The following is a 13491-nucleotide window of genomic DNA, read 5'->3' as shown; positions in this document are numbered from 1 at the left end:
CCTTTGTCCATAAAATGCCCAAAGGCTGTGCAGTAATGTATTGCTCTCTTATAACCCTTATTTTAGTAGCTGTATTTTATATCAAGATTTAAGTTGTCTGACTTCAAATGACATGAATATCAACTCATTTGTAACCGCTGCTATTGATAAAATAGCAAATTTCTATTTCCGACTCATGACCCTTTTGCAAATTCGGTGTGTGGAAGCTTAGCTAGTTCTTTGCACCTGCAAAAAAACCATTCGCTACACCTCAAAGCGAGTGGGTGGCAGCAAAGCACACAGCTAATGCGACCCAATAATACATACGTACTTTCTTCAGAAGTTTTTCATTTACAAGACGACCAAGTTGAATTAAGTCCTTAGCTCTGTCCACAATTGATCTGTTATGGGGATTCTGCTTTGTCTTTAATCCACGTTATTTTTGGGGGGATTTTTCTTGTGAGTAGAAACTATAGAACTAGAAGGTTCTTTCATGACATATCAAAAACATGATATCGCCACTGCCCTCTAATGTACCCAGGGCTTCAGGACGGGTTATAGGGAACAAAGCATCAACAAGCCGAACGTGTACACAGCACCTCTTCTGAAACGCGAGGGAGTAAACATTCGGCACCGTGAGATGCAAACCCAGCAGACGTCGATACCTGTAGGATTCCGTTCCCATGACATGCACCTTCAGCCCCACTTTGGAACTCTCGTCCCATCTGAAATTGGTCGTCTAATTCTGGTCTCTCCTGCTCTGTCTTTGCACCCTGCCTCTTCAGTAGTGCTTATCCCAAGTACAACTGTCTTCCGACTTGCACAAGGCTTAGCTCCCCTGTTAGAAAGTCGCCACCATGGCGCCGACCATCATCATATCTGTTTCGGTCACTGCTTTTCCTGTGTCCAACACAGGTACAGTGCCTTGCATTTTGAAGGTGCTCAATATTTTTTTGGATGGATAGGTGGCTGGTCTGACCAACTAAATAAGCTGCATCTGATTATATGCAGTAAGTACCTCAACTGAGACTAAAAGGAAGGCAATAGTGTTTTACAGTATAAATAACAAATCAGTCCCGAGATTCACAACAGAAAACTTAATAACTACCTGTTTTATCTATAAAATCTTTCCGCCAATGTTAACGCAGCACCGTCAGAAGCAGCAAATGGCTGTGGTTCACGTAGGCTAAACCTATAGGGAAGAGCTGACATCCGATAGCACATAAGTCACACCTCCACGGCTCCCCTATTGTATCTTTCTTCATATCCCCACCCGATACTATTCACATGACATGTGTAATCATTTCCTGTATATTTTATGCAGACACACTTTTTATTTGTTACTTATAAGTTCTTCCAAAAAGAATTCCCTTTCTGTCTCCCGAAGCTATTCAGAGAGTAGGCACTTAAATGCTTGAGGAGCTGATTCATTCATTCTGTTTTCCAAATTACCTTCTAAATAAGAGCTGCTGTCAGTATTTTGCCAGTGTTGAGTGACAAAGAGGTTGAGTGACCTAGAATTCAAGTTTTCCTGGACATTTCTGATGAAGTAAATGACAAATACCATAATATAAGAAAATGGTTTTATTCCTAATTTTTAGTTCCCATACAGTTTACAAATACACTTTTACTCTGATAATATGGCTTTGCAACTAGCAAAGCAGTTGAACTAACACCCATAAATACAGGTGGGGAGACAATTAACATCCACTAATGTTTCTCTACATAAACTATTCTTTTAATGTCACTTTTTAAAAACAATTGCAAATAGACTACATAATATACGTGGGCAAAAAGGCAATTAATTGAATCTCTTGAAACACTAAATGTATAATAAACAGTGCATATTATCAACATTTACATGATTCACATCAAAATGATGACATCCTAAATGTATTCCTTTTAAAGGATAGATTTATCAATAAAATATTACATATCTTTTAATACTCTGGTACAATACTTCATATACTGCAAGAAAATTAAATGTAGGTCTACTCATCAGCTTAATAAAGGATCCTTTTCCATTAGCTTTTATTAATAAAAGAATCACAATTAGGTCATAAATAAACAGGCAAATTATTAATTACATGATTTGAGGTTTAGGATGAAAACTTATAAAAATTAGTTTGATATACAGCAAAGTTATACAACACATTTAAACCAACTGTTTAATATTTTTGCCTTGTTTGAACTGCCCATAGTAAAAAGGAACAAACTTTTTAATGATGGAAGATACAATAAACTATATTTTGGAACTTACTTTTCAAGAGGAAGAAGGGAAAATTTTTTCAACAAAATTAAGGGATGATACAGATCCTAATAAAGGCATCGTGAAATCAGGGAGGCCATGTGCTTGCTATATAAAACTTTATTCCCCAACAACACACAGAAAACAAAAACTGCACTGGGTTTGACCTTATGTCTACAGTCTAAGTTTCCCTTATAGGTTAATAAGCTACAATAAAACACTTCACAATTGCATACCTTTCCACATTCCCCTGAACTAGAAATAACCCAAGACCTTATATTAGTTCTTAAAATCCCCAGTAAAATAACCCCTAAAAGTAATCTTGATGATTTTCCTGGCCGTTCCAAAGCAACTGGGCTCCATCAAGATTGCAAAACACCAAGAAAGTTGTATATGTATTTTCTCACCCTCATTTAGCCACATTTGAAAAGTTACTGATTTTAACCGGAGAGATGACCACAATTTTCAGGAGGGCCACACACCGGATATGAGGTGTCTTATTTTTTATAAAAGCTATTAAGACTGAAATTTGACTTTTTTAAAAAACCCCAATATCACAGCCAGATAATTTCTTCACCCCAAATATAAAACCTTATGCTTATCATTTTAAAATACTCAACCAGCTATGGGATATTGTGCAAATTTAATGTCCATGGCAACCCAGAAGCAGACTGTGTACCTGTGTCTATTATACCTATTTTCCAGGTAACCCGATTCAACTATTACTGACTGCTCTGGCTCTGGACCCTTTGACTTTCTCAGAAACCACCTCTTTGGAACTTTCATTTCCATAATTTTTTAAATCCACACCTTGAGCTTCCCCCATCTTCACCGCCCCTCTGCCTGATTCCATCCTACATAGAGAAATCTCATCTGAGAACCTGCAATCACCTTTCATCAAACACATGACAAACCTTAGCAACCTAGGGACTCTTACAATCTTGTCTTGAAAGAAGTTTGCTGACTTCGTGGAGGGAAATCTAAATACATCCATGTCCTGTAACAAACAAGAGCTAACCAAAATCAGGTGTCCCCCCCGACACACACACCCACCCAGAGTAAAAGCAACTGATCTGACGCCACAGGCAGAGACTTAATGCAGCAGGTATATTTGTACCATCAAACCCTTGTATGCTGGTGAAAGACTTTAGCCCCAAAGTCCAGAGTCAAAACATTTTCACAGAAATCGATGCAAAATGAGAACCAACCATTCAATGTGACATGCAATAAAAAGAACAGGATTCAAGATCCTTATTGCAAATACTGAACTGGAATCTCTCTTTTGGGGCTTGACAAGAGAGTAGTCATTTACATTCCTCTTAAAAGGTAATGACCTTCGGGCCATACCTGCGTTCTGAAACAATTCTAAGTTCAATGGATGGGGAGGTGAGGGTGGAGGGAATATATATTTTATATATATATTTTGTCTGTGAAAATGACCTCGGAGTTTCAAGAGAGACAAAGACCTCAGGAGGGAGCTATTGCCAGTTCTGGATCTAGTCCTTCCTTTCAGGAGCACAAGCAAGAAAAATTCCAGAAAGGAGACCATAACTTAATGGCAAAGCTGCCGTAGCATTTTATTAGCTTCACAAAGTCAGCCAATGATACTTTAATTGAAATACACTCACCAAACGATGATTTGACACACCGGGCAAAAAGGGCTGTTTTTGAAGGCACTTCAGGTAGGACGTTAGCAAATCTTTCTGCTTGGTTAAAACGAAAATGAGCTACGGCTAATTCAACCTGATGAGCAGCCTCCTCAGGACTGTTCCTGCTCACTGCAGCCCGAGCGCACGCACGCGTGGAGGCCCAACTGATGCCAGTGGCATGAAGAAAGCACCACAGTCGCCTCCCTCTGCGGGTGCCACGGTTATGGGTGGTTCTGCTTGCAAATGCTCTGCCCCCCGAAACACATCTATCCTTCCGAGACCAGTTTTCCCAAGTGAGGGTTCAGAAAATATGCTAAGAGCCAGCAGAACTGGTATAGGACACTTCTTGAAGGCCCTCTCTCTCTGTCTGACTTCCAGCCTACACGGCTATCATAAGCAGCTTCAGCGTCCCAAGGTCACTAGCAGCTTCCACTTTTGCTAACTAACAACAGTTGTTTTTCCATGGTACTGGTTCTGACAGTCTGTCCACTGGGGACCCCCCAATGAAGCACACCTCCACTTCGTGCCCTCATGGAATCCCCTCTTCCTGAATCTGTGCTGAGCCTGTGACTTGCTCTCATCAATAGAGGGCAATAGAAGTGATGCTGTGACACTTCTGGGTTTGTCTCAGGAAGATCTGGCCACTACTGCTTTATACTCTAGGGAGCTCGGAGCTGCCATGTAAGACATCCAGCTACCTTGCTGGCGAGGCCACTTGGAGCGATCACGTGGCGAGACCTGGGGACCACATGCAGAGAAAGAGGCCCAGCCATCCCAGTGTCTCAGCCAACCTGCCAACCAGCAAGAGTGACAACAGTAAGTGACACCAGCAAGATGAGCAGAGGAACAGCTCGGCTGAGCCCAGCCCAGATTGAACAATAGTGAGAAAAAAAAAAGAACTGTCATTTTAAGTCACTGTGTTTTGGGGTGGTTTGTCAACAATTGATAACCAAAATACTGGTTATTCACAGATGCATTTTTTCTAAATATAAGACAATAATTCAAATGAAAAAATATGGCAAACGTTTCCCCGCCACGACCTTCTCGTTCAATAAGCTTAATAGTAACTGGTCATCTGCTAAGAAGAAAACATGCCTTTTATCCTAAGTTCCCATGATTTTTTTCCCCATGATGTTTTAATGGCAATGCAAAGGAAGACAGTCAACTTTTGGTAGTCTGGGGCACTGGCTCAATTATCATTTAGCCAAAAACACCAGCTATGAAAAGGAATTATCCACTACTGAGTAAGTGATGATAAATGACATTGTTCTCACTGCTACAGGATGTTGTCACTTAATTTTCCCCATTTTTCCTCTAACAAGTGCTCAATTAACCCCCACAAGGGGGAAAATTAAATTTGTTAAGGTTATGAAAAGAAAAAAATGTCAATAACTAGAATATGAATCACCAACTGTAAAATATAGAGCACGATTTAACTGCTTCCTCAATTTAAAATAAAATTCTATAAAATATAACACTGTCTACATTGTAGAGATGATTTCTTCTTGTCTGAGGAAATGAGTAACTGGAAATCAGGTATCGTTGGGTTAGAATACAGTGGTCTGTAAATGGTTTCAAATTTTGCTTATCGAAAGGTAGCTGACCACAACGTGAGCCTTTGAAATTCAAGTTCATTCTTCACTTAAACTTTCTTGCATCTGTTCTTGATCTTTTAACGAAGAGGATTAAGTCCATATCTGGGGAAGAAATGTTAGAATTTTTAAGGAGCACAGGTCTAAAAGCTTAGCAAGGCATTAAACCATTTTAAAGTAGATTTAAAGCTTTTAAATATACTAATTGAAATGAGAATTTCAACATGAAATACTGAAACTATGAGTGTCTAACTTATCTTTAAAACATACATCACACATGGGTCACTGCCTTAAAAGGTGGCTGAGCAGGAGGAGACGTGCAAGGGAGATGAATTTCTAGCAACGGAGCTGGAAGAAATGTGGAGCGGAGTCAGCTGGAGGCCCGGGTTGTCCAGTGTCCCATGTCACATCCCAGTCAGAGGTCAACTGGGATGAGAATTCAGGCGTCCTGACTCCAACTATCCCGTGCTGTGTCCCCATGCTTCCCAGACCCCTAACTGACCATCTCCCAGAACAGCGTGGGTTAACGAACTCTAATAGAAATTGCAAGAATGGTGATACTGCTTGGTGCATCACCAATATCAACCATTTCTCTCTAAGTGCTGACCTTGTCCTTCAGAGTTAATTCTGCATTTGGTTTTCATGCTTAATGAACAAAGAAGTATAGGGAGAGGAAAAAGGAGGTTGATTTGTATAACTCGATTATGATACACTATGCGGAAACACATATGATTTGCCTGCTTAAAAATGCCACAAATGCTATAAACAATTAACCGAGACAGCACTTCCATTTAAATACCTATTTCTGTGCTGAAGTCTCAGCGGGTCTTCTCATCTGAAACTTTTCTGCTGCTGCATCAGACCCACGTTTTCATAGACTCTAGCATTATCTTCTCGCATTCTGAAAAGAAAAGAAAGAAGATGATGTCAACAAAAATGCAGACCATGCTGTTCAAGCTGCCTTATTTGTAAGGTGCATACTATATTCTTTGGGGACCAGATATGGTGCAGACATAGTTCCTGCCCCCGGGACAGGACATAAGACATAAATATACAGCAATGTAATTGTGAAACTAAAAGTGAAGTGAGACCCTCAAGCCTCTCTGCTCTCTGGGGTTTGGAGGCAAGCGAGCTGCTTTGCAGGTGGGCAGAGCAAGGGAGGCCTGGACGATGAGGTATCTGAGTTAGACCTTGAAGGATGGTGGGACACGTACGTATAGGAGGGAACGGTATTAATTTCAAGCTGAAGGATCTGAATGGGCATGAGGTCTAAGACGGGAACGTGCAGGAGCAGTCGGGCCCTGAATCTGGCCATGTAAAGGGGACCAGGAAACACAAGCTCAAGGTGAGGTTCAGGGCCCTGGGAGGAGGGTCCACGCATCAGAGCCCAGACTCTGTCTGCTGAGCGAGGAGTGGAGAGCAGAGCAGTCAGAAGGACAAGGAACCCGGCAGCTGTGGGTGCCGACCTGAGAGGGGTAAGACGAAACAAGCAGAAGGGGCTTGGGTTCCGGGGTGTCCAGGGTCTGTACCCTACAAGGGCGATGACAGGAAGAGAGAGGCACTGGTAACAAGCGAGCCGTTGGAGCTGATTCTGTTAAGCCAATACGTGGGGAAAGCTTTCTGGCAAGGACCCAGGGCCCTGACGTGCTGGTTCCACCGCAAATTATTGCAGATAGCAATTTAAAATATCAACTTTCCCTGTCGGGCCACAGGGAGAGAAAAGGGCAGGCAGAAGGAAGAGGCAGCTTGGTGGAAAGAATACTTGTGTTGTATAATTTCATTTCAATGTTAAATAGAAAGCAAATATAAATACAAGCCTCATATATGCTATGTAAAATGTTTATAGAGAGTATTAAAGTCAGCAGGGGTTTAAAAAATCCACATCAGAAGCAAACAGAGATTAAGATTCTAGCGGGGGGAAAAAGCAAATGTTATACCAGAGAATGACTTTAGAATATATATAAAAATAATAACGTAAATTGCCATTCACGTAATCGATTTAACAAATGTTTTCCTATCGTGTTTTAGTTTAAACAAGGAGTCAGCAAAGTTTTTCTATAAAGAACCAGAGGGTAAATAATTTAGTCGCTGCAGGCCACACGCAGTCTCTGTCATATGTTACTCTTCGTGTATGTGTGTGTGTTTAATAACCCTTTAGAAGCCATTTGTGAGCTGTACAAACACAGATTGTGGCCATGATTTGGTCTGTGAGCGATATAGCTTGCTGACTCCTGGTTTCAGTCCCAAAGTAGATTTCTGTTGACTGTGGAAAATTAGCAGATCATGATTGTGTTGACAGATTAATGGTCAATTTATTTACTTTACTTTAGCAAAGAGTCTTAACACATCAAAAGAGATATTATCTACCTCTACGACAAATCCCACCCCATCAACAGAAAAATTAGGTTCATCTCAGAGAACCATCACTTGACATACTTATAACCCCATATAATCACAGCTTGTGTAGCAATCAACCTTCAGTTTAAGTAAATTAAAATTTAGTTTAGGCGGCCACTGATATACACACTCATCGGATGGGTGACAATGATGTGCGCCAATGAAAGGCGTGTGCTACAAAGACTTGTTGTTTTTGAAGCTTTTCTATAGTATTATGTTCAGGTAAAAAGAATTTCCTTCATTACTACTTACTCTGGACAGGACGGCGTCGGGGTACAAGGCGGGAGTGGACTCTGATCCCCACCTGTCTGGTCCGTTAGAGAATACTTAATATTTGTATATTCGTGCCCTTTCCTCTTGCTTTTCTGAAAGATGAAGGTTACATATATGAAGAACTGTGACTTTTTTAAGGAATAAAGAAGCAAAAAAAGAGAGAGAGAGAGAGAGAGAGAGAGAGAGATTGGACCCTGAATACTATAATATTGACCACTTCCTCAATGTAAATACTACACATAGGTGAAAAGTACCTTTGAACCATACAATTTAAAAGCAGAGAGTCACGCACTAACAACTTAAACCAAACACATCTGTTTCTGAGCTAAAAGAGAAATTACATTTTCTTTGCTACATTAGCATCTAATCATTTCCTAATTCACTTGCAACACATGTAATGATTTTCAGGTAAACAGTTGGGAAAAGAGCTTCAGAAATATAGTCATTCTAAGTAAAAATAGGCGCGAAGATGGTAGTACTCTTATCAGAAACAATAATATGCTTTATCATATCTTCCCCACTACTCCCACGCTGCCCCACCCCACCCCACCCTAGAAAAGACCTTAGCACTTTTAAAACTTTATTTTCTGCTCTAGATACTCTGGGGAAGGAAACATGGCAAAGAAAGCCAGTAGCATGTAATCTTGTCTCAGATGCAGATTGAACTACCTTTGGTACGACTCCACTTAGATGATTTGTCACTCTACTCCTAAATTCACCTAGGAATAACCAGTTCTGGAAATCTAATTTATCCAATTGCTATCACGATGTAACGCTGCATTCACTACAGGGGTACTGAGGAAAAGGCACATATTAGAATGGGTATCCGTATCAGATACTGACATACACGTGGGGAACTTTCATTCGCCATCGCTAAGAGGGTAAGTTGGTGCCACCACTTGGGTGTGCAATTAGTCAGTACTGGCAGTACCAACTCGTTAGTATCTAATAATATTGAAAAGGCATATCTCCTATAACCGTGAACATTTATTTCTTGAGAAACTCATGCACTTATGCCTAAAAGAGCTGTTTAGCATGTCCAGTGATGCACCATTCTTAACAATGTCCAAGAGAAATAATGAATGTGATGTAGTCACATCATGACATCACATGCAACAGTGAAGAGGAACGAAGAGTGTACTGCATGTGTGTGTGCACGCACGTGTGTTTATCAAAACAGATTTCATAAACGATGTTAGGTGGAAAAACACAAACTGCAGAATAATAAGACAGTATGATATCATTTGGCTAAATCTCCTAAACATATAAAACAATTTCCTATATTGGGTATAGATATCTGCATTTGTATTTTAAAACATAAAGAGACTGCAGGGCTAATGACTGTCCTGGGGTCCCAAGGGTGAAGAAGAGGGGTGGACCTGGGGGTGGCGATCAAAGGGAGCTTCGGCTGAACCTGCTACACTTGACTGCTTTTATGAAAGGAAAGAGACTTGAAAGAAATATGACAAAACCAAATGGTTGATTATAGGTGTGGTACCGTATTTTTTTAACTTTTCAAAATAAAATGTAAAGCATAAAAGGAATTAAACCTACCGGTGAAGTTTCTTTATCCTCTCCTTACTCAAAACTCATCAAAACAACAGTTAATAAAAAGTGGAAAATCTTATTATATATAAAACAAGAGAATGTTACAACTGCAGTCTATAAACTTTGAAGCATCTCTGCTACAATATGGTGAAAGCTGGACCAAAATCAAGAGGAGGCTGAGAACTGACACACATCCACTCAGACTATAGCAGGAAAAAGAACCCCCCGTATGTCGCTGTCACAGAAGTGAGGCCTGGGGGTGTGGGGGAGCCACAGCAGGCCCAGGAGAGGTGGGGAAAGCTCAGTAGAGAGGCCCACATTCTGAAGGGCCCTTTCTGCTGTCCATCGCCACCCCCTAGCTGTGGCAGACTGGAGGTGAGGCAGGGCTAGAAAGGAGTGTCATTAGCCCTCTGACTCCACGGGCTTTACAGAGTCACACTGACCCCTGAACTCCAACACATGGATGTGCTCCCAGGGCAAAGGCGACACGGCATCTGAGACAACGAACCCAAACCGAAGCCATGGACCTCTTCGGCCATCCTGCCTCCCCTCACTACAGACACACCTGATAACAGAAGGATCAGCACAGGATCAATATGAAGATGGGGGATGGGGAAAGGTACCAATAAAAAACAAGGCAGATGGAGAAAACGCATCACAAAAGAAACTAAACAAAGAAGAGATAAAGCAAATAGTTCTGCATTAATATCACAGACTTTACAGATAAGAGCTTTCTTAAGAAAGAGCGAGTAAGAGATTATAAGAGAGAGATGAAAAGAAAGCTGCCAAAGCAACAGAAAGAAATAAAAGAAGAAAAAATAAATCCAATTAAAGGCAGCAAAAGTAACTAAAAACACAGAATGGAACACTGAAGACAGATTAGCGAAAATATACTAAAAAAACTATTAATAAAATACATAGAAGTGATGGAAAGAGCAAATAAAAGATTTAATATACATAGGAGAATTCCTGAAGATAGGAAGAAATCAAACAGAAAAAAAGTTCTGAGACATAATGCTAGAAAATGTTCCTAAAATTAAAACAAACAAAAAAACCCTGAATCTACATTTTAAAAGGGCACATAACATTAAGAAAAACTTCACAATCGATTTCCCAAACATTAACAAGAAAGAAAGATCTCCAGGCAAAAAAAAGTCAATTACATATAAAAGAAATAAATAATCACATTGACTTTAGACTTCAACCCAGACACATAAGTCTAAAAAATCCTGGGGTGGGGAGAAGATGACCCAAGAATCTTATACACTGCTAAATTGTCCTTTAGATAGAAAAACCAGTGTTCAGACATTTTCGAGCACATAAAAACTTGGAATCAAATATCTTTGTTAAACAACCACCAGATAATGAAATCTAGCCAAAAGAGATACTAAATCAAATCAAAATAAAGAATTCCAAGAAAAAGAAATCATGATAAAAAGACTAGTGCAATGATTTATATACAGTGCTAACATTAAACAACTGTGGCAATTATAGAGATATAAATGTCACAAATCATGTCAAAAATCAGGTTAAAATGTGCTAATTCTCTTTCAAAGGTGGAGTTAAATATCAATTATTATAATAAAACCAGTTAACATTTTAATCCTCCTAACTACCTTTTGAAATAGATGCTATTAGTAACTCTATTTTACAGGTGAGGAAGTGTGTGATTTCTATGTCATGTCCTTAAAAGAAAGGTTGGCAAACTAATGGCCTGTGGGACAAATCTAGTCTGAGGCCTTTTTGTAAGGTTTGTGACATAAGAATAGTTACCTATCTTACAAGTTTAATAGTTTTTAAAGGGAGAGAGAGTGAGAGAGAGAGAGAGAGAGAGAGAATATGCAGCCTGCAAAGCCTAAAAGATTCACTATCTGACTCTTTACAGAAAAACTTTGACTCTCATATTCACAGGCAGCTGCTTACCCTCCACTTTCTCCTGCTGAGACCATGTGGGAAAGGAAACATCCTATGGGACAGCAGAACAAGAAAGAATATACCTGGATCCCTGGATGACCCCATGGAGCAGAGCTGCCCTATACCCACCCATCCCAAATCACCTTCCAACTCAGCGTTTTATGTAGATGAGAAATAAGCTTTTAGATCTGGTTTAAGCCACTATTATTTAGCTTCTGTCAAAGCAGCCAAACCAATTTATTACCTAATAAAGCAGTCGTTACAGAACTTATAGTCTAGAGAAAAAGTTGCAAAAAAGAAATCGAAGGAGAAAATGTGTTGTTTCATCTACACAGTATTTCAATCTTTTGAACTGTTTTTAAAAATCTAAAGGCATTGTGAATAATTACCTTTGAATAACTGCAGGTGTTTAGCAGTGAAAGACTGGCTTATGTAAGAAGGAATTTTTAAGATGATACGATATAATTTAAAATGAGATATTAGATGGGCGAATGGGCAGAGAACTTTACTTATTTTTAAACTTATTCTAAATTTTAAAAATCCTAACTCATTTTTTGGAACAAAAATTAAAAATATAAAATAAAAACTGAAGCATAAACTTGCTTTCTACTCAATAATTCTTTTAAAAATTGTGCTAAAAAACACGTAACATGAGATATAGTCTCTTAACAAACTTTTAAGTGTACAGTACAATATTAACATATGTAATTGTTGAACAGTAGATCTCTAGACCGTTTTCATCTTGCATGACGGAAGCTGTATACCTACTGAACAGTAACTCCCCATTTCTCCCTCCCTACTAAATACTTTCTTAAAAGTCAAAATCAATATTTTACATACGGTGATTATAAAAGGATTTTCTAATGAAGAATAATTAATACAAATAAGACAGGATTTCAATGAATCAAAGTAGCTCAAGGAAAAGCATTAACAATGCTAGAGTATTTTTAGCTTACTTAGGAAGAACAAGAAATGACACATTCACAAATCAGACAAGTTTGTTTCTCAGTACTGTGACAGCCCAGGGTATCTTACAGATTGGGAAAATTCTCAGGGGATAAGGGTTGTTTTGTTTTGTTTTGTGGGGGTGGAGGGAAATTTGTTTCAGAGGCTCCCCAAAAAAGATCTGGAATTGATGTATCATCCACCCAGATTCAATAACATAGCATATGTACCAAGCCTTCTGAAATGTTTATAATAAATCCTATGGCCTTGCCAACTGTCACAGTGCCAAGGCTGAGAGAAGGAACTAACCACAAGGCTCTAAACTCACCTGGCATTAAATATCTCACCATGTGAAGGAACTCCAGTTACATTCTTGAACTGTAAATTATAAAAAAGCCCAAACACCAAGAGCAGGAAAAGACGGTAAACTGCAAATGCCCTTGTAGACTACAGAGCAACAAGACTGCTCATTCAGCATGCCCTGGGTTCAGATGTCAGGCTTACAAACACCTTGACTCCTTCCATATCTATAGCAAAGTCTTCCCGGTTCTCTCCGTGCTCACCATTGGCCCCACCTGCCCTGTCCAAACTACCATCAGTTCTCACCTACACTGGCCCCCCTGCAGCTGCTCAAGGCTAGAACATATTCATTCTTTCCCCACAAGCCAGGGCCCCCTTTTTAAATTGAGGATATTTTTATGCCACTCCCCTGCGAGCTCAAAATCTGGTCTCTGCTTACTCTTCCAGTCCCACCCATCACACCCCATGCTCCCCCTCTGACTCCCTCTACTCCAACCATTCTGATTTATTCCCACCTCAGGAGCACGGCCACTTATATTCCCAGTATCTGGCCCAGTGCCCAGCACATAGTGCAACCCACTTCAACTAACGCAGGAATGAATAACCAAATGAACGAAGTGAAAATAAATGCCCTTTTATTGGACTG

At 39.8% G+C, this 13491-nt stretch overlaps 1 protein-coding gene across 1 annotated transcript in view; it reads right to left on the bottom strand.

Moving 5' to 3' along the window:
• Window positions 1-1545: 1545 nt before the first annotated feature.
• The window catches only part of PTPN11 (protein tyrosine phosphatase, non-receptor type 11), a 73871-nt gene continuing 61925 nt past the window's right edge, over window positions 1546-13491 (bottom strand). Inside the window, 3 exon segments of the mRNA XM_025044477.1 lie at window positions 1546-5573; window positions 6268-6369; window positions 8118-8230. Coding sequence (XP_024900245.1) covers window positions 6300-6369; window positions 8118-8230 — 183 coding nt within the window. The 3' untranslated portion in view covers window positions 1546-5573; window positions 6268-6299.

This window comes from Pteropus alecto, unplaced genomic scaffold (genome assembly GCF_000325575.1).
Source record: "Pteropus alecto unplaced genomic scaffold, ASM32557v1 scaffold113, whole genome shotgun sequence".
In the NCBI taxonomy this organism is placed as follows: domain Eukaryota; kingdom Metazoa; phylum Chordata; class Mammalia; order Chiroptera; family Pteropodidae; genus Pteropus; species Pteropus alecto.
The sequence above is the reverse complement of the archived record's forward strand: the minus strand, read 5'-3'. Positions and strand labels throughout refer to the sequence as shown.